Source organism: Bos indicus x Bos taurus, chromosome 16, assembly GCF_003369695.1.
Source record: "Bos indicus x Bos taurus breed Angus x Brahman F1 hybrid chromosome 16, Bos_hybrid_MaternalHap_v2.0, whole genome shotgun sequence".
Taxonomy (NCBI): Eukaryota; Metazoa; Chordata; class Mammalia; order Artiodactyla; family Bovidae; genus Bos; species Bos indicus x Bos taurus.
In genome coordinates, this window is record NC_040091.1 from 63846195 (window position 1) to 63867739 (window position 21545).

The 21545-nt window shown below is 37.9% G+C and overlaps 1 protein-coding gene across 12 annotated transcripts in view; it reads left to right on the top strand.

Annotated features, from left to right (window-relative positions):
- The window catches only part of SMG7 (SMG7, nonsense mediated mRNA decay factor), an 86302-nt gene that overhangs the window by 53213 nt on the left and 11544 nt on the right, over positions 1 to 21545 (top strand). For 8 of the 12 annotated variants that reach the window (XM_027565539.1, XM_027565533.1, XM_027565531.1 and 5 more), the window contains 10 exons: positions 6338 to 6509; positions 7690 to 7761; positions 8579 to 8729; positions 9084 to 9219; positions 13621 to 13783; positions 14131 to 14287; positions 17187 to 17257; positions 18877 to 18937; positions 20088 to 20207; positions 20865 to 21153. In XM_027565539.1, coding sequence (XP_027421340.1) covers positions 6338 to 6509; positions 7690 to 7761; positions 8579 to 8729; positions 9084 to 9219; positions 13621 to 13783; positions 14131 to 14287; positions 17187 to 17257; positions 18877 to 18937; positions 20088 to 20207; positions 20865 to 21153 — 1392 coding nt within the window. Of the gene's footprint in view, positions 1 to 6337; positions 6510 to 7689; positions 7762 to 8578; positions 8730 to 9083; positions 9220 to 13620; positions 13784 to 14130; positions 14288 to 17186; positions 17258 to 18876; positions 18938 to 20087; positions 20208 to 20864; positions 21292 to 21545 lie in introns of all 12 variants that reach the window. The other 4 variants (XM_027565535.1, XM_027565529.1, XM_027565528.1 and 1 more) reach the window with 1 other exon arrangement.

The window sequence follows — 21545 nt, forward strand, 5'->3', positions numbered from 1 at the left end:
GTTCTTGTTTATTGGAGAAGGAAATGGCAGTCCACTCCGGTGTTCTTGCCCGGAGAATCCCAGGGACAGGGGAGCCTGGTGGGCTGCCGTCTGTGGGGTCTCACAGAGTCGGACATGACTGAAGCTACTTAGCAGCAGCAGGTCCTGTTTATGAAGATTTTTTTTTTATGATGAGGAAATTATATTAAATGAAAAATCACGATATAAAATTATGTATACAGTTGGACTCTAAACGTTAGTTGAATAGTCTAAGCTCAATGGGGGTATTAACAAAAATGGTATGTCTCCCTATTCCTAGCCCACACCCCCCCAATTACTACTTTGAACTATACTTCTTTGAATTCCAGATTCCCATCATAACCTTTCGGATAGATTTTGTACCATTCTCACTGCTCTTAGGTTTTTATAATAAACAGTCTAGTTTTAAAACTCCAGTCTCATCTCCACCCTAAATCTCCTCCTTCCTCCATGTAGTGGAAATCTAAACTGTGAACACACCTGAAGTCGGGAGGAGCAGTAGAGACTTGGGCAGGTATTGGATTGGCCAAAAGATCTTATGGAAAGACCAGAATGAACCTTTTGGCCAACCCAATAGAGTATCCACCTTCTGCAGTACATTTTTATATTAGCCATTACACAGAATATCTTGAAAAATGATTCTTAACCTTTTTTTTATGATGTGACACACCTGTAGCCCATTTCTAAGGGTTTGATTACTGCTACTGCTAAGTCACTTCAGTCGTGTCTGACTCTGTGCGACCCTATAGACGGCAGCCCACCAGGCTTCCCCATCCCTGGGATTCTCATTTGATTGGACACTGATAAATCCAAACAAATCTGCAAGGAAATATAGCAGGAATCATTTTTGTTGAGGTAGCAGGTTATTTGCAAAAACATTTTATGAGCAAGTCAATAATAAAATCACTAAATGTCTCAAAATATTGTTTTATAAAGGAAAATATTATTTTATAAAGGAAAATATATAAATAATCTAATTTTGAAATTTGTTTTGTGAAATTTTTGTAGTAAGTATTGATCTTTCCCCCACTGCATTCCACAGCCCCTGGTTGAGTCATAGAATGAGCAGCAGTAAACTTTTTTCAGGTCTCAACATTAATAGAACTTGTTAGTAACATTTTTTTGGTTATCTTGACTTGGTAATTGAAACAGTTAAATGATGTTGTAAACAATAATGTTCTGTACATCTTTTTTGATGACATGTGGTGCAGATTAAGCTACCAGACTAGGGAAGTACACCAGGTCCAAATCATTGTACAGCTTTATAGACTAAGATGAGTTTTGAATTTTAATCTGAAGTATAGTTGCAAGTCATTGGGAAGTAGACGGGAATAGCATGATAAAATTTGTATTTTTAAAAGATTACTTTGGATGTTACTTGGAGATTGATTTATCAGGGGTCAAGAATGGAAGGTAGATACTGTGCTGCTGTGGTAATGGAAAGATATTGATGGATTTTTAAAGTATGGCCAGGCCTTCCTAATAAATTGGATCAGATGTATGGAATCAGGATAGGTGAAGAGTCAGAGATAACTTAAGTTATCATATTGAGCAGCTAGTTGACTGGTTGTACCATTTACTGAGATAGGGAACACTGAGGAAAAGACAACTCTATTCATGCTACGCTAGGGAGATAGATGCCTGTTTGACATATAAGTGGAGAGGTCAAATAGGTAATTCGATAAGCTAAGCTAGGAGCTCAGTGAAAAGGTCAGAGCCAGAGTAAAATTTATGATTACAATAAAGTACCCTGACTTAGACATTAGGGTTTTGCATTTAAAACCATAAAACTAGGTGGGAACAGGTTTGGCACAGGAGGAGCCACATCTCAGTAGGAGTAAATCAGAGTGGTATCTTAGAAGACAAGAGAAAAGCACTTCACTATGAGGAGGAGGAACCAACTCAGTTGAGTGCTACAAAGAAATCAGGTAAGGTGATTCAAAAGGACCAGTTGGATTTGACACACAGAAGTCATTAGTGAAATTGATGGATACGTATTTCCTCATTTCTAAACCATTTTTCATATTTTAACACCTCTGAGATAGGGATACATTTACAAAAGATGGTCAGTTCACCATTTAATTGGCAGTTTTTTATTCTGTTACATAAATAATAGTTCATCTTACAATTATGGTATCTTGGATTTGATGAAATGTGACTTAAGTTGAGTGGTCCAGATAGAAATCTGATTAGAATGGATTGAAAAGAGACTGATACATGATTATCCTCATTTCTGTTTTCTGTGAAGATGATTTTGACTTAGATCGTTTTGTTAACTATTGGTATTTAAAGCATGGTGCTTCAAACCAGAACCAAATTGCCAAATGAAGTAAAGATGTAACATTATGCTGTATGGGTTTTTTTAAAACATAAAAATACAGAACAGTAGAGTAGTCCTTACTCTTAAGAAATGGGAGCCAAAAAGAAAGCGTTAAGTATCTGTAGTAATTAAAAGATATTCTGTGTATTCATAGTGAAAGTGAAAAGTGAAAGTCACTCAGTTGAGTCCAACTCTTTGTGACCCCGTGGACTATACCGTCCATGGAATTCTCCAGGCCAGAATACTGGAGTGTGGTAGCCTTTCCCTTCTCCAGGGGACTTCTCCAGGGGATCTTCCCAACCCAGGGATCAAACCCAGGTATCCCTCATTGCAGGCGGATTCTTTACCAGCTGAGCCACAAGGGAAGCCTGAGAATACTGGAGTGGGTAGCCTATCCCTTCTCCAGGGGATCTTCCCGAGCCAAGAATCGAACTGGGGTCTCCTGCATTGCAGGCAGATTCTTTACCAACTGAGCTATGAGGGAATCCCTGTGTATTCATATTTAGTTCTAAATTCTTAGGGTAGATTGAAGAGCTAAGTAGCAGTGGAATAGTATAATAGAGTTTTCACAGAATAATTGCCAAATACAGTTTTGTTCAGCTTATTAAACATCTGTTTCTCTTTAGTCCCACCTTGTTTCTGCCTCAACTCGTGCTTTCTCACCTGGAATCCTTTGAACCAGCAGGAATTTTTCCAGTATCTCTACCTACAACTCCTGGGTTCAGGCAAAAATTTTATTATAAGACAGCCACATGAAGTTTCAACCGTATTTGATTTACTTTTCTTAAATATCTTTTTTTTCTTCTTGATAGATAATCAGCTGTGCCTAATTCTCCAGTCTGTTCTTTCAGTACCTGTAGAACTCAATTGTTTGTTTATCCTCTGTCATGTTTGTTCTTGCTATCTTCCACAGAATCTGTTTTAGGGTTTTTCCCTTTTTTTGTTCCTTTTTTTCTATTTTCAGACTTTCTTGGCACTAGTTTTGTTTGCTCAGTTTTATGTCAGTAAATTTCTTGCACATTGCAAGTGTACAGGTATAAGTACAGTTGTAGGTAACCCCTGTGTTTCGTGAGAAGGGAATATAGGATTTTATATTTGGCTGTAGAGGTGCTTTTTATCTTAGGAAAAGGGTGAGATATTATATATCATTCTGAGTTGGGTCCCCCAAGGTATCTTGTTTTGTGAAATCTGTACTTATTAGAGAGAGTGGTGTTTGAATCAAGGTATTTCTAATTCTGTAATATTTGTCAAACAACTCAGTATTTTTGTTGCTTTCATACCCTCATCTGAAAAAAATGGAGCTTCATACCTGTGTTGAAGCAACATATTGCATTGCTTCTAGTTTATCACAAGGATTAAGTGAGACAAACACATAGCCCAGGGAGTGAAACTTATTACAGGCATAGAATATTCCATTGGTTTATGCTATCGTGTATGTTATTTTTCTCTCTCTTCCTCGTCTCTCCTACTCTCCCTTCCCTAATTTATGTACCTGTCTCGCTCATTTAGCTGTGAGCTCCTTAAGCACACAGATTTTTTTATTTATCTCTGTGTCCCTATTGTTTTCCATGGGTGTGTGATACAATAACCAAGTATTTGAATGATAATCAGTTCAGTTCAGTTTAGTCACTCAGTCGTGTCCGACTCTCTGCGACTCCATGAATCACAGCATGCCAGGCCTCCCTGTCCATCACCAACTGCCGGAGTTTACCCAAACCCATGTCCATCGAGTCGGTGATGCCATGCAGCCATCTCATCCTCTGTCGTCCCCTTCTCCTCCTGCCCTCAATCTTTCCCAGCATCAGGGTCTTTTCAGAAGAGTCAGCTCTTCTCATCAGGTGGCCAAAGTACTGGAGTTTCAGCTTTACCATCAGTCCCTCCAATGAACACCCAGGACTGATCTCCTTGAGGATGGACTGCTTGGGTCTCCTTGCAGTCCAAGGGACTCTCAAGAGTCTTCTCCAACACCACAGTTCAAAAGCATCAGTTCTTCAGTGATCGGCTTTCTTTATAGTCCAACTCTCACATCCATACATGACCACTGGAAAAACCATAGCCTTGACTAGACGGACCTTTGTTGGCAAATTAATGTCTCTGCTTTTTAATATGCTGTCTAGGTTGGTCCACTCCAGTGTTCTTGCCTGGAGAATCCCAGGGACGGCGGAGCCTGGTGGGCTGCCGTCTATGGGGTCGCACAGAGTCGGACACGACTGAAGCGACTTAGCAGCAGCAGCAGGTTGGTCCTAACTCTCCTTCCAAGGAGTAAGCATCTTAATTTCATGGCTGCAGTCACCATCCACAGTGATTTTGGAGCCCAGAAAAATAAAGTCTTCCACTGGTTTCCACTGTTTCCCCATCTGTTTGCCATGAAGTGATGGGACCGGATGCTGTGATCTTAATTTTCTGAATGTTGAGCTTTAAGCCAACTTTTTCTCTCTCCTCTTTCACTTTCATCAAGAGGCTCTTTAGTTCTTCTTCACTTTCTGCCATAAGGGTGGTGTCATCTGCTTGTAAGTAAATATTTGAATGAATGAGAGTAGAATGTGAAGAGCTGTGTGGAGGGCCAAGAATTAGGTGCTTGAGGCTATTAATGTGGGGGAAGAAAAGTCTTTGAATGAAGGACACTGAAAAGAAATGATTGGCAAGAAAAAAAGAACTGGCAAGCTTAGTGATCAGTCATAAAATCAGCTGTTTTCAATGTGACAGAGAGATCCAATAGGAGGATGACTAGGAAACATCCATTGTATGTGCTTATTTTTAACAAGAAGTCTTTGACAGCAGTTTCAGTAGAGTGGTTGTGGATGGTGGGATGGGGAGTGGAGAGGCTGTGTGAAAGTCAGATCATAATGGACTAAGGAGCGACTAGGAATTGAGAAAGCAGATATGATACTTGTGGACTCCTTTGAAGGAATTCTGTTGAGAAGAAGAGACATTAGAAGCTTGCTAAAGGAGAAATCTAGAGTCAAGGGAAAATGCTTTGGTTCTGTGTGTTTTGTCTTACAATAATAATTATTGTTTTTTTTTGTGGGCACCATTTCATAGGCCATAGCAAAGAAGCTTGATAAGTTGAAAGTAGATTTTTAAAATGAGGGGATGACAGGCAGGAGGCAGAAAAGAATGAAACAACATGCTCAGACAGAGAAGTTATTTCTCAGTGAGAGAAGGAACCCTCTCATACCATAAAACTAGAGAAGAAAGGAAGAAAGAAGTGGATGTCTACATAATGTCAAAAGTTCCTTCCAGATCTCTACAGATGTATAGATCTGTGTATGCAGAGACCCAAGTTTGACCTCGGGCTTAAGAAAATAAATCTCAAGAAACTCCTGAAGTCTGCCAAATATGTTGGTTTGTATTTAAGTCAAATTTGTAACCTGCTGCTGCTAAGTCGCTTCAGTCGTGTCGAACTCTGTGCGACCCCATAGACGGTAGCCCACCAGGCTCCCCCATCCCTGGGATTCTCCAGGCAAGAACACTGGAGTGGGTTGCCATTGCCTTCTCCAGTGCAGGAAAGTGAAAAGTGAAAGGTGAAGTTGCTCAGTCGTGTCCGACTCTTCGATATCCCATGGATTGCAGCCTACCAGGCTCCTCTATCCATGGGATTTTGCAGGCAAGAGTACTGGAGTGGGGTGCCATTGCCTTCTCCAAATTTGTACTCAACTAGTCTTTAATGAGTTTTGTGTGTTTCTAAGAGGAAAACAAAATAGAGAGAGGTAATTTCATGGAGTTGCTTGCTGAATGAATCTGAATAGCCTACTCAGGTAAAATCATTTTTTTCCTAAATTGCTGCTGTTCCTTTTAGATGTACATCTTGGATTGCTCTAATACTTGGCAAGTTAAATGATATGATTTGTAATGAATGTTACTAGTTATCCTATGAAAAGTTGTCCTATCTTAGGTCTTAGCAGTATGTAATATTAGTTACACATGTTAAAGTATACCAACATTACTGTTAGAGCACTTCTGACTTAATACTAATCCTTGCTCATGTTTTCCTTTCAGTTATTACAAGAACTGTGTACAGTGTTTAATGTAGATTTACCATGCCGTGTGAAGTCTTCCCAGTTGGGAATTATCAGCAATAAACAGACGCATACCAGCGCCATAGTGAAGCCACAGTCTAGCTCCTGTTCCTATATCTGCCAGCACTGCCTCGTTCACCTTGGAGACATTGGTGAGCCCTTGGTGTGAAGGAATTGATAATACATTCATGCTTTTCTTTGGAGTAGTCATAGAAAGATTATTTTCTTTTAAACAAGCATACACGTACAACTTAGATTGTCATAAGAGAAAACTATAAAATGAATTTTAAGAAACTTTGATTTTCTGAATGCTTTGGGATTGGCAAAGGATTTTGAAGAAAGTAACTTTCATATTCAGATTTTATGCAGATGTAGGCAAATAATAAACCAGCAAAAATGTAATCAAAGCTTAATTTTTCAAAGTGATGCCATAATATTTTCTGAAAGACTGTATTCCTTTGGAATTGTGGAGTTTATAGAAATTACTCCTTCTGAAGCTGGGTTGCCTTCTTTTCTTCCTACCAGTGCATTAAAAGTTCATTTTTAATTGTTTGCTTTTTACAGTTTGATTTGTATTTCCATTTTATATATTTTATCTGGGAATGTTATGTAATATATATATTCTTGTTCATTCTTTTAAGGTGACCTAAAAAGGGTTGTGAAACAAATTAACTATAGGATTATGTTTTGACTGTCCTCAAATAACAAGGAGTGGATTTACATTCAGAGATTTTTAGATTTCTTGATGTCATAAATCATTCACTCCAGGAGAGGTCACATCAAAGCAAGCACCAATTTCTACAGGGAGATTCATCGAGTAGTAGTATATCTAGATTGCTTTTGCTTTCAGTGTGTTCTTTGCACACACATAAATAATATTTCAATAGGTATGAGGCATTTTTCAAAATCACTTTATAAAGATATTAAAGAAATACATAAATTTCAGATCATATTGTATAGTGTTTTTTGTTTTGTTTTGTTTTTAAGTGCCATATAACTCACCCCTTCTGTGGGCCGGCCCCAGGTCACCAGCATAGTCCGTAGTGAGAGCTGGTGATGGCATGACACTGGAGGACCTGAAAATGGGGCCTAGGTAAGCTTTGAAGTGGGTTCCATGCTGAGTGTCCCAGATAGGAAGGCCGGATGGACACTTCACACGTAATCCTGTAGTTAATTTGTTTTAAAATGCTTTGTCTTTAATCATCTTAACTTAATTTTAATGTATTTATTAACTTTAAATCTTTAAACTATAGCTGTTTTGGAATTACCCTAATGGTTGTTTTTATCTGTGTGTTTGTTTTTAAACTGAGCTTTTTTTTTCCTTCCTCTTAGCTCGATACAGAAACCAGACCAGCCAGGCAGAGTCCTACTATAGGCATGCGGCTCAGCTTGTCCCCTCTAATGGTGAGTTGGTTATGACACTTTACTCTCAGTAGAAAAATAGAAAATAGGTAGTTCAGGGCTCCTCTTTTAAGTGTAAGAAGCCAAAAGATATTTTCAGTTTTGGTATTGATTATTGTATTTTTCCTTTTAACTGTATATTCTGTGCAATTGGAAATAAAAATATTATTACTGTTGTCAGTAAAGCACTATGAATAGAATATCCTCTAATGGGATCTAAAATTGCTTCAACAACTGGCTTCCCCAAGAATAATAATAATACTTTTCTTTTTAATACCATAATTTCCCTCCTGGAAAAATTCTCTCTTATTACAAAAAGATAATGCTTTTGTCTTTTGATGGCTCTCTAAATGGGCGTTAGGAGTGATTCTTGAATTAAATTACTGTAGGTGTTTGGTGATATGCATTCTTGTTAAGCCACATTGAAAGTCCGTTAGATTCTAAAGGAGTCCCTTGCAAGCAGGGATGGCATTGGGACACACTGTTTCATGCTGTCTGTGGCTATTTTCCCACTGCAGTGGCAGAGTTGAGTAGTTGTGGTAGAGACTGGCCCACAAAGCAAAAAATACTTCCTGTCTAGCCCTTTCCAAAGTCTTATTTGAACTTAGAGTGCCCTCCACCCTAATCATATGACTTTTTAACCTATGTGCCATCACTAAAGTGTGCTACTAGGCCATTTTTAACGAGCTAGTCATGGGATTTACTTTATAAAATGCTCCCCATTGTTAATACAGAGATTTAAAAACTGACCTTCTGCATTCTGTGATAGCAAGACTTCATTGCATCTTGGATTACTTTAGAATCTTACTTTCTCCTCTAGGTCAGCCTTACAATCAGTTGGCTATCTTAGCTTCTTCCAAAGGAGACCATCTGACTACAATTTTCTACTACTGCAGAAGCATTGCTGTGAAATTCCCTTTCCCAGCTGCCTCTACTAATCTACAAAAAGCACTTTCTAAAGCACTGGAAAGGTAAGGTTGACTTTTCCAAATGGACTCAAATTTGGGCATACAAGAAATAATGGCCAGTTGCTCATGCTTCCTGTCTCTCATATTTGCCTAAAATCTAAACATATGTATTACAACAGTTTTGCATGTAGTCGCCACTGAATTTCAACCAGTCTCTGAGTTGTTCCCAGTGGAGTAGTACAGGCTGCTGAGTAGTAATTCATCTGAGCGTGTTACAGTTGAAAAGTCATTGAGAACACAATCCACTCCCTGACTCACAGGTGCTCAAATAACGTGTTTTTGAAAATCAAAGTCTCCTGTAAGACGTTTGAGCCATTTTGCTGTTTAAGATTCATGAAAGTTTTTCTTTCATTTCAGCCGGGATGAGGTGAAAACCAAATGGGGTGTTTCTGACTTCATCAAGGCCTTTATTAAATTCCACGGTCATGTGTACCTGAGTAAGAGCTTGGAAAAGTTGAGCCCTCTTCGAGAGAAGTTGGAAGAACAGTTTAAGGTTAGATTTTTTTAAACAGAATTTTTTCTTGTCTAAATGAGGAAGCATATGATTTGGAGGAGACTCACTCCCAGTTTTATGTCATTACTTAATTATGAAATGTTGATAAAACCGAAATTTAAAGCATGTGAAATTCTGGCAAACCGCATTCCTTCAGTTTAAACTGAGGTGCTATCTATATAAAGAAGTACAGCAGACATGTTTTCACTAAGTAGCTGCCATTTGGCAGAAAATATCATAGTGGGAAAAGACAAATTTTCCTCCTTCCCTGTCAGATCGAGCACCTTTCTTTTCTCAGTTTTGAAAGTCCTGCATTTGATGTTTTCTGTATTTAGATGTGATCTGGTTGCCTACTTTATTGGTAGTAATTCCATTCTGCGAACTGAGCTCATTGTTCTTACTGTGCTTTGATCCCTCAGGATTTGTGATTGACTGAAGGAAAGTAATGAGAATTTCATTCAGCAGGCATATATTTCACTAATTTGTACAAGGAGATAAAATTAAGGAACCTTTTTTCTAGTTATATGTATGAAAGTAATTTTTATTAGTATATTAACTTAGTTTAAATGATGTAGTAAAATATATATAATATTGGAGGAGTTAAAATTAACTGTTTTATTTTTAGTTCATTTATTCAACAAATATTTGACTAGTATGTGTCAGTCACTGTTTTAGTCACTGAAATCAACAGTGAACAAGACAGTCTCAAAGAACATATTCCTAGGTTACTTTTGAGTGTCTATACACTTGGGGAATTGTCTGTAACTATGGTTTTTCCTGTGGTCATGTATGGATGTGAGAGTTGGACTGTGAAGAAGGCTGAGCGCCGAAGAATTGATGCTTTTGAACTGTGGTGTTGGAGAAGACTCTTGAGAGTCCCTTGGACTGCAAGGAGATCCAACCAGTCCATTCTGAAGGAGATCAGCCCTGGGATTTCTTTGGAAGGAATGATGCTAAAGCTGAAACTCCAGTACTTTGGCCACCTCATGCGAAGAGTAGACTCATTGGAAAAGACTCTGATGCTGGGAGGGATTGGGGGCAGGAGGAGAAGGGGACGACAGAGGATGAGATGGCTGGATGGCATCACTGACTCGATGGACGTGAGTCTGAGTGAACTCCGGGAGTTGGTGATGGAAAGAGAGGCCTGGCATGCTGCGATTCATGGGGTTGCAAAGAGTCGGACACGACTGAGCGACTGAACTGAACTGAACTGAGGAATTGTCTGTAACCGGGAAATTGTCTATGAAGTATTATAGAGGTTTCACATTCCAGAGATTGTAGAACTTAGTTAAAAGACAGTAAATTAGCCAGATAAAATCAGTGTGAAATAGTTTTTATAGACGATCATTTTTTAGTTGATACTTTTTATGTGTAAGAGATTATACCAAGTAACTATAATTGACATAGTTTGTTTTTGAAATAAGCTTTTAGAGTCCCCTGCTGTTCTCTGCTTCTGTTAGTGACCTATTTAAACTTAGCCCATGATTTATGGGGTTGGGTACATGAAAGAAACAACCAACTTTTTAAAGCCCTAGGCTGTTCAGCCTAGAAAAACAAGTCTAAATATTATTCATTGTAAGTTTTCAGATATATGAAAGATTATTTTAAAAGAACACATCTTTGTCTTCCTGAGGTCGGAAATAAAATCTTAAAATTTAAATAGAGACCTGTAGGGGCTTACTAGGAGATCTCTCTTTTGAGAGCTTAAAAGTCAGATTGACAGCCATTTTTCTTGAATGGTTTAGGTGCAGTCTCATTGAATAGCAGGGGATTGGACCAAGTGATCTTTTGAGATTGCTTCCAACTCTGATTCTATTCAAGATATACTCCGTAAATGGGGAGGGAGGGGGGACCTACCTTCATGAGATCTTCTCTAAGTCATTCTCATATAGAAGCTAGTCAATTTTGTAGTCAATTTGGTTCAACCTCAGACACTAATACTGTCTTCAGATATATATTTTTGCATGTGAAGTTCTGGTGGGTGTATGTGGGCAATTGCTAAAATAACACTTTAAAGTATTATTCCAACACTCTGAAGTTAAACATAGTATGAGGCAGATCTATTTTAAACCTTAGCCAGTATTGAAATGTCAGAAGAACATTGTTGGAGTGAAATTTTAGCATAGTTGAGTAAGTATTTCTAAAGCTTTTACAGATAATTAGTATTATCCACATGTAAATCTCAGTGTATCTGTCTTACCAGCAAGTCTTTACCTACTAAGCAGAAACATGTACCAACTTGAGAGGTCCTTAAGTCCTCATTGGAGGACTTAAGATCTGGGTTTAGGAACTGAGATACACGGCTTTTATATCTGTTAAATGTGTGCTGTTTCTTAACAGTATTTAGTTCAGTATAATCCTTAACTGCGTTGCAAGTGTCTTTGAGTAACAAAAAGTCAGTCCCAGTTTAACCTGTTACTAAAATGCAATCCAAATGTTATGAAATTACAACTTAATAGTTATGTATTTCTAAAAGTATGGGTTATTCCTTCACTAAGTGTTTGAGTCCTATTGTATACTCTGCACTTCTCTCACTTCTCTAAGCTCTTAGAGATATAGAGGAGAACAGGACACAGTCTGTACCTTCATGAACTTGCATTATCATTTGCTAGTCCTAGGCTGCTTTCATATGCTATGTTTCTGTACATAAACTAGGAAAAAAATTTTGTTCAGTAGAACATTGCCTTCTAAAATAAATGCCACTGGATTTATAGATACAAGGGATACATTACTATAAATTATACTCATAGAAAAGCACACTTCTTGAAAAACAATATTCTCATGCCAGTCTTAGGTGTTTATGTGAATAGTCAGCTGATCTGTAAAGTTGGATGTAGAAAACGAAAGAAGAGTTTTATAGGAGCACTCTGGGAACGAAATAACATTTCAAGATATTCAGAGTAAAGGAAAGAAAAATGGTCGATGCCATTTGAAAAGGAGTAAGCATTCTTGATGTACATACTGGAAAGACAGATGGCAGGATGATAGGGAGAATAGAATTAAAGAGAAATAGAACTGTGTTTTTTCCAATGATAATGTGAAAGATCTTGTTAGTAGAATTATGGAACTTATTCTGGATGTTTCACATTCTTTATGGTGAAAAAAAAATCTCAGAATAGGCTGGACACAAGCAGCTATAAATTTCTGAGATGGTAGGATCTCTTGTCACTGCTGGTAGAAGTGTAAGTGACATAATCCATTTCCCATCATAAGGCTAGTGGCGGTGAACCCCACTTTCTCCAGAAGTTTGGCCTGGGGAGGGAGGGTATTTGGCCGTGGCTCAAGTGTAAGGTGAAACCAGGATGTCGTCTCTAATAGCTATCAAGTTTGTCAGGAACTTGTGTTGGAAAACTGTTTTCTGTGGGAGTACTCTACACTACTGCACATATTGAGGTAGCAGGGTGATGAAGTTAAGGCAGCTGAGAGCGTGCAGGTGAAGCCTTCCTCACGGGGATGCTCAGCAGATCACTGTGAGCATACACTTCTTAAGTCAAAGAAATGTGGTTGTGAAGGCCGTTGCTTTCCTGATAGAGGAATGTGTCAGTATAATTATTTGTACAAATGCCTGTTCAGTTCAGTTCAGTCACTCAGTCATGTCCAACTCTTTGCGACCCCATGAACCGCAGCACACCAGGCCTCCCTGTCCATCACCAGCTCCCGGAGTCCACCCAAACCCATGTCCATTGAGTTGGTGATGCCATCCAACCATCTCATCCTCTGTCGTCCCCTTCTTCTCCTGTCCTCAATCTTTCCCAACATCAGGGTCTTTTCAAATGAGTTGGCTCTTTGCATCAGGTGGCCTATAATACTTGTTAATGATTGCTTTGGATTATCCTTTACCCTGTGTTTCAGATATGTTTTTGCTATATATCTCATTTATAAATAAATTTCTTTAAATGTGTCAAGCCTTTGAAAGAGTAAACTTTATGACCAAGTTTGGAAGACATTTGTTACATGCCAAGAGTTCAGAAACATGCATTTTGCCTCTTTTTACTTGAAATTTTGATTTTCACTATGTGCACCTATTTTGTCATCATTGGTCCTGGTTTCATATTTTAGTATGTTTCCATCTCTTATAAAATAGCTTCTGATGAATTAAAATGTATAAATTTATTAATAGTCCTCTAAAAAGTTTTTCTCGGATCATATTAAAAAATACATAGTTTCTTGCAGTAAAAAGCATTGTTAAAAAAAAAAACAAAAAACAGCTCTGTGGTGACTGGGTTAAATCTTTTCAGGGCAGAAAGTCAACATGAGAAACATCAGACTGCATCATATTCAATTAAAATACTCATCTATAAATGTTACCGTTGTGGTTTAAATGCAGACTGCCAGTTTAATTGTGCTGAAGACAGCTTTAGTTCTTGATAATATATTCAGTATTCCTGTCTTCTTTTATAGAGGCTGCTATTCCAGAAAGCTTTCAACTCTCAGCAGTTAGTTCACGTCACTGTCATTAACCTGTTTCAACTTCATCATCTTCGTGACTTTAGCAACGAAACGGAGCAGCATAGTTATAGCCAAGATGAGCAGCTGTGTTGGACACAGTTGCTGGCCCTCTTTAGTGAGTATTAAATCATTTAACTTCCTGTGCCATCTTTTTTGGGAAGCATGAACTTTGACATTTTCATCGTTGCAACAAACCATTAGTAACATGAAAAAGTGTTTATTTCGTAATACTGAATCAGGAGGCCTAAACCCTAAGTTCTCTCCTTTTATCTGCTGACATCCCCTTCATCAACTGTATCTGTGACATTGCTAATGTAGAAAAGAAGATGTCTTTTTAGAAGGAAGCTGTAAGATATTTAAGTGTTAAGTAGCATACAGCCCAAGGCTCGTAGTAATATTTTAATTTGGACTGGTACACAATTTCAAATATTTTATTCTTTGTGCACACATTTTTTCTTTAAGTGTCTTTTCTTGGCATCCTGTGCAAGTGTCCTCTCCAGAACAAGTCTCAGGAGGAATCCTACAATGCCTATCCCCTACCTGCCGTCAAGGTGTCCATGGACTGGCTGAGACTCAGACCCAGGGTGTTTCAGGAAGCAGTGGTGGATGAAAGACAGTAGTAAGTATCTCGGAATTTCCCATTAGCTGTGTGCTTTGTTTGTTTGATATCCACAGATATGTAGAAACTGCCTTCTAACACAATATTGGAACAGTGGAGGACTTGTATTTTCCACCTACTCTCTAGAAATTGAACTGAAGACTTCTTTGTAAGCTTTTCACTTACTTGTTTGAATTCTTCATGGGAGGCACAATCTTAGATTTCTGACTCGCTGTGTGCTCCCGCATTCCTGCTTGTCATCCTGGGGAAAGGCATTTTTCACATTGCAAAATGAAATAGTTTGTTTCTTATTACAATACACCCCAATTTTCTGTTTAGGAATTGAAGGGAAGAGATTTTTTACTTCTTCCATTCTTTTTTTTAACTAAGCTGTTTGCTGCTGACTTTCGGTAACACCCAGTTTGAGTTATATTTGTTCTAAGCATAGAGAATTGGCTATTATTTGGGCTCTCATGATTTTCCGTGTAATCTCTACTCAGAATATTCCTGACAGTTCTTAGGAATTATTCATTAGACAGTGACAAATGAAAGCTTTCAGTTTACCTTTGGCCATAGGAATAAATGGGCTTCCCTGGTGGCTCATTGGTAAAGAATTCATCTGACAGTGCAGAAGCCGCAGTTTCAATCCCTGGTCAGAAAGATCCCCTAGAGAAGGAAATGGCAACCCACTCCAGTATTCTTGCCTGGAAAATCCCATTGTCAGAGGAGCCTGGCAGGTTATAGTCCATGGGTTCACAAAAGAGTCAGACATGACGTAGCCCCTAAACAACAATAGAATAAATACCTGCAGTAAGGCTTTGCAGTGAGTGAGAAGCTTCTCTCCTGCATACTTTGATGGTGGATATTGGGAGAGTCTCTGAAATTTCTACTTTGTGGCTCAGCATCTACATATTGACCAAGGTCACAACCTGAAAAATGTCCTAGCCACATTCAGGACCCCATGATCCCTCTTACTTTGTGCTTGTCTTACCTCTTCTCCTCTCAAATCTAACTTTAAGCGCCTTCATTTTTGATATTGTCATGAACAGAGTTTAGCAACATAAGCACAGCATACTACACTTCTCTTTTTCATGCCAAGGTAGTAAAGTTATATTTTAGATAGTGTTTTCTTGCACAGAATTTTCATTTCTTAACCAGAAGCTATACCTTTTTCCTTATCATGTGTACTTTAGGACTTGTGTTTGGTTCAGTAAGTTGTATTAGTAATGTTATGGAAAAAGCATTGGTATTTTTATTTAGTTTTTTTTTGTTCCTATACAGTGAGTGATCCTTTAGGCCCATTCTATGCATTCCCATTTCTTTTCTTTTCTTTTTTAGTTTTTTTTCACTGTGCCACATAAGTTGCAGGATCTTCGTTCCCCCACCAGTGATTGAAGCTGGGTCACAGCAGCGACAGCCCCGAGTCCTAACCACTGGGCTGCCAGGGAACTCCCTGTGCATTCTTATCATCGCAAAGGATATTCAACCAGAAGAAATAGCTTTATTTTCAAACTTCTTTCCTTTTTCTTCCGTATCATTTACTCTTCTCCCTTTCTTCTCTCAGATTTATTGGGATCTTTAAATTATGTCCTTGCAGGTATTTTATTTTATCTTAAAGTATGTTATTACTCATTTTCAGCTTGTTTGAGGTATTTCTCTAAAACTGAAGATTTTCCTAATGTGTCAGATACATCAAGGTGTAGTAATCCTCATATCTTTTAAATGAGGGTAAAAACAATTTTCTGAACTTCAAGTAAACTTCAGTTTCTTGCTTTTGACCATTATAATTTCTAGAACTTGTTTTCTTCTATACTTTTTTGAGAACATGTTCTCTTAGACTGATAAGTACATGAAATAGTGATTTTTTTTTTCTTTGTAGAAAGCAGAGTTAGACTTAAGTAACCCACAGTGGGGTAAAGCAATATATCATTAGGTCATTTCTTATACTCTTTTTTGTCTGTTTCTTGAGATTTCATATTTGTTGCATAGAGACATTGTTCTAGTCTAGCATGCTTTTTTAGGTTATTAACCTTCCTTTTCAACTGTCTCTTAACTCATTACATCCTCAAAGGCTTGTAGCAGACATTTATTCTTCAATGTTGTTTCCTTATATATTTTTTCTATATTATTCATTTATATATATTTTAAAGTAGCGTATTCCCATATTTTAAAGTGTACAGCTGTCAGCTTCCAGGTTTTTTCTCTGATGTGATGATATGCATCCAATCTCTTTATCCTGGGCAACTCACCCTGGGCTTTTTAAATTTTTTTAAAGCCACACTCTTTTACCAACATGGTGGTTACATATTTCTAGAAAATCTTAATATTATCTTAAGTAGATTGTAATTATTTTTAATATTTTAACTAAGTATTAAGAATATTTTTTAATATTTTGCAAACTTTGGCAAAGGTTTGGTGTTAGGAGACAGAGGTAAGGACATTGTAACAATGTGAACTTTTTTATATCATAAAGAAAAAGGCATATTCATCACTTTTAATGTGATATGACTATGATGTAACCACATCCCCTGTCACAGATTAAGAACTAGTAATGGGTTCCATAACTGATAATGTATGTGAAAAATATAAAAACATAATGTGCTATTTCTCTGGTCAAAGGTTTCTCAGTAAATATCCATTTTCAGTGAATAAAACTGACAAGTCAGTTTTTCTGATTGTTAAATTAGGAACCTGGGGACCAATCTGTAGTAGTAGGTCTCTGTTATAGAAGTTTGGCCCTTCTGGTGTATCTTATCTAGACACATTTGTAATTATATTTTAGGAAATCATAACAGCATTTAAAATGATAAACCAAGAGAAAAATACATAGTCTAGGTCCTGTTGGTAACATTTTTATGGCTTATTAGCGTTCTGGTTTCTCATGCAAAAACAAAGTCTGAACTATCTGTTTAATTTACAGCATTTGGCCGTGGCTAATTTCTCTTCTGAACAGTTTCCATCCCCATGAAGAAGATCTTTCAAGTACTAATGGTAAGAGCTCCCTTAACCTTGTGTTGCTGACATTGTTCTCTGTCACTACCAGTGGGCTTAGTGAAAGTGAAAGCTGCTCAGTTGTGTCCGACTGTTTGCGACCCCGTGGACTATGCAGTCCTTGGAATTCTCCAGGCCAGAGTATTGGAGTGGTAGCCTTTCCCCTTCTCCAGGGAATCTTTCCAACCCAGAGATTGAACTTAGGTCTCCCACATTGCAGGCAGATTCTTTACCAGCTGAGCCACAAAGGAAGTAAATAGTGGGCTTAAGGCCAGAGAAAAACAAGGTTTTGTTCTTAAGTGTTTGACTTTAAATTCAGTATCTCAGAGGAGACTTTGTGCTTTGCATTGGTTAAGTGAGTGGAAATAGAGATAATAATCCTCTTGTAATTCTCTCAGCTTATTCTCCTGTTCTGCTTCATTTGAATAGGAGTCCAGAGAGGAGTGTTTTCAGATTCTTTCCATCTTCCCTTCTTCCTCATTCTTAATAGTTATTTTTTGGGGGAACTAAAGTGAACAACATTACTCTGTCAAAATAATACTTGCTTATCAGGACATTTGGGACATACAAACATAAAGAACACAAGTCCCCCTTAGTTCTCTCGTACAGAAATACTCTCTGTACTATTCACGATACTCTATTTTCTTTGAGGCTTTTACTTCTTTGTACATACATACACATACCTGCATGTGATTGATATCATATCGTTAAAGTTATGTGATATAGTCCACAAGAATCTGCCTGCAATACAGGAAACCCGGGTTTGATCCCTGGGTCTGGAAGATCCCCTGGAGAAGGAAATGGCAACCCACCCTGGTATTCTTGCCTGGAGAATTCCATGGACAGAGGAGTCTGGGCTACAGTCCATGGGGAGTGGACACGACTAAGCCACACACACACACACACACACACACACACACACACACACACGCTTTATAAGTTTAACGAGATACTGTTAGAATTTTTCTTTGTCATTTAAACATTTTGGAACGTGATTTTTAAAGGCTGCTTAATAGTCCATCCTATTGGCTGTGCCATAATTTATTTAATCATTATCCATTTGCTTAAAACTTTGCCCCATTATAAGTAGCACTGCATTGAACAAACTGTAATTGACTCCTTTCTGATTATTTTTCTTCTATTAGATCAGTGCCCCTCAAGCATCATATTTGCAAATGAATCACTTGGGATCTTGTTAAAATGCAGTTTATGATTCCGTAGGTTTGGGATAATGCCCAAGATTCTGTATTTCTTACAAGCTCCTGGGTGATGTAATGTTGATATTCAGTGCTTTGAGTTAACAAGGAGATAATCTAAACATTGTGATTAATGGATCAAGCTATGAATTTTTAAGGCTGCTAGGGGAAAAAATAGTCCATCGTACCCATCCTCCTCAGCCTTGAGTCTTGGGCAATGTCACGGGCTCAGAGGCCACAGGTAGGGGCTTCACGGGTAAGTTATTTTATCACAGTAACTATAAAGAGGAACAGACAACTATGAGCATTAATCTTTCTTTCTGTCTAGAAAATATTCTTTTTTTAATATAGGAAGCAATATCCTGCTGAACAATAATATTTTAATTAAAATGTTTACAAGTCTTGATTTCTGCCGTTCTCTAGCAACACCACTTCCAGAGGAGTTTGAGTTACAAGGATTCTTGGCTTTGAGACCTTCTTTCAGGTAGGTGGCCTTTGTCACTGTTTACCTAGAGTATAAAAAAGCTTCCTAATGTACTTCCCTACTTAAAAGTTCTCTCCTTAGTCCATTTTTACTCTGCTTCTGCAGTTATAAAGTATAGATTTTATGATGTCCCATTACTAGTACAGAAAACTTCAATTTACACATCCCCAGTTGTTAAAATATCTTTTTTATCTCAATGTCCAAAAGCTTAGTTTTTCAGCCATATTTCCTGCGACTTTCACCCCTTTCCCCCTCCAGTAGCTACACGTTATACATAAACTGTGACCTGTACTGGAATAGCTCTGTATTTTTATTCCTCCAAAACTTTGTTCATGCTGTGCCTGAAAAGTTCACATTCCTCTTTCATCCTTCCCTTACTTACTAATCTGTAAGCTCTTAACCATACCTGTCCAGAGTCCAGGTCAGGTATCACTTATTTTGTGAACCTTTTCAAAGCTTATCAGAAGACAGTAATGTTTCTTTTATAATGCTTCTCTTATTCTTTGCTTAGCTTTTATCTCTTCGGATTAAATCATAATTATTTGTTCCTTAAGGTCAGGAGACTATTTATCGTTGTATCCTCAGTTTCTGGCCTACTGCCTGGAAGTTCTTAGATGCTGCTGCTTTTTTTTTTTTTTTTTTTAAGATAGCTTAAAGAGAAATTTGAAAAACCCTTACTTTTTAGGTTGACTTACTTTTCTAATGTCAGTGAGTTTTTTGCTCTGTACACTTTATGGTATGTGTTCATTTTTTTCTGATTTAGATTGGAAATGAATTCACCTTGAAATGAATAGATAATACTATCTGTTAGAATAGATACCTCAGAGACTCTAGCATTGCCATGGTTGTTTGAAGTAAGTTACTTACAATGTGAGCTTACTGTTAAATAAAAACTTTATTTATATTTTAAAAAAAGTCATTCCTAATAAAACATTGTGATTTATTTCAACTCCTCCATGAGAAAGTGAAATATAAATAAAAATATCACATTAATATTGCTTTGTTTCATGGTATTTACAGTCTTTAAGAGTATAAATAAGTTCAAGCAAATGCAGCTAATTACAACAAATAGCTAACCTGTATGGAAAAATCTGAAGCCATTGCAGTTCATTAGGTTTAATTTTCTATAATTTGCTTATGTCAATTTTAGGAACTTGGATTTTTCCAAAGGTCACCAGGGTATTACAGGAGACAAAGAGGGTCAGCAACGACAAATACGACAGCAGCGTTTGATCTCTATAGGCAAATGGATTGCAGATAATCAGCCAAGGTATTCCTCATCAGATACATACACACACCCCATATGAGTTTTACACTTTGGTATAAAGCTATTGATTGTAAACTCTTAAGTCAAAAGGTTGGGAACACAGCATCGGATTATGACCCTAGTGATCTTTAGAATCTCTTTAATCTCTGTCTTCTCATTACCCTGCCTCTTTTAGAGGAATTGGCCTTGTCTCCCCTATTTATTACGAGATGCTTCTCCAATTTATGAACATCCGTATAAATCTTAACTAAATTGTATGTTCACAGTCACGGTGATTTGTGTTGACAAGGGCATGCATGGTGGTCAGTTTCAGTCAAGACGAACCAGGATGATGCTTGTGCATCTCTGAGCTTCAGTTTTCACACGTATAAAATAGGAACGTCAAGGGCCCATTCTGGTGTCTTGTGCTTAAAACACGCTGAGCAGATGTAACTGTACTTACTAGAAAAATGGTAAAAGGGCCTAGGCGTGTGTTGTGGCGATGTGTGGTAGCATAATGAGAATGTGAGTTTCTACAGAACTGCTGTTTATGTTCCCCAAGTCCACGCTATTGCATCCTGCTGTTTCCCACATTTTAAGGCTGTGGGACCCATACAAAGTTCAGCTGTTACTGTTTTTGATTTATGTTTTTCATATATGGATTTATTTTTACTTTTTTAGGCTGATTCAGTGTGAAAATGAGGTAGGGAAATTGTTGTTTATCACAGAAATCCCAGAGTTAATACTGGAAGACCCCAGTGAAGCCAAAGAGAACCTCATTCTGCAAGACACAACCATCATAGAGTCCCTGGCAGCTGACGGGAACCCAGGACTGAAATCAGTGCTATCTACAGGCCGGAATCTAAGCAACAACTGCGACCCAGGAGAGAAACCAGTGGTCACCTTCAAAGAGAACATGAAGCCACGAGAAGTGAGCAGAGACCAAGGAAGAAGTTTTCCTCCCAAAGAGGTGAGAAGGGACTATAGCAAAGGAGTAGCTGTAACTGAGAATGATGGAAAGAAGGACAACAACAAGAGGAAAACAGAAACCAAGAAATGCACCTTAGAAAAGTTACAGGAAACAGGAAAGCAGAGTGTGGCAGTGCAGGTAAGCTGCGTTTGAACTGTAAAGCAGGTAGAGGAAGGCTCACACAAAAGGCAAGCGTTCCATTCGCTCCTAGACCCTTGAGAATTGGCTATTCTGGAAGCTTCCGTGCACTCTTAAGAAGGCTGCATAGTAAGGTAATGTGAAGAACTATGGTAGATCTGTACTCTTGTCAGTTCACAGAAGTTGTAATGTGAGTGAAAAAATCCTAACCTGATTGGACATCTCTGTCAGTTCTCTCCAGTTTAAGTAGTAGG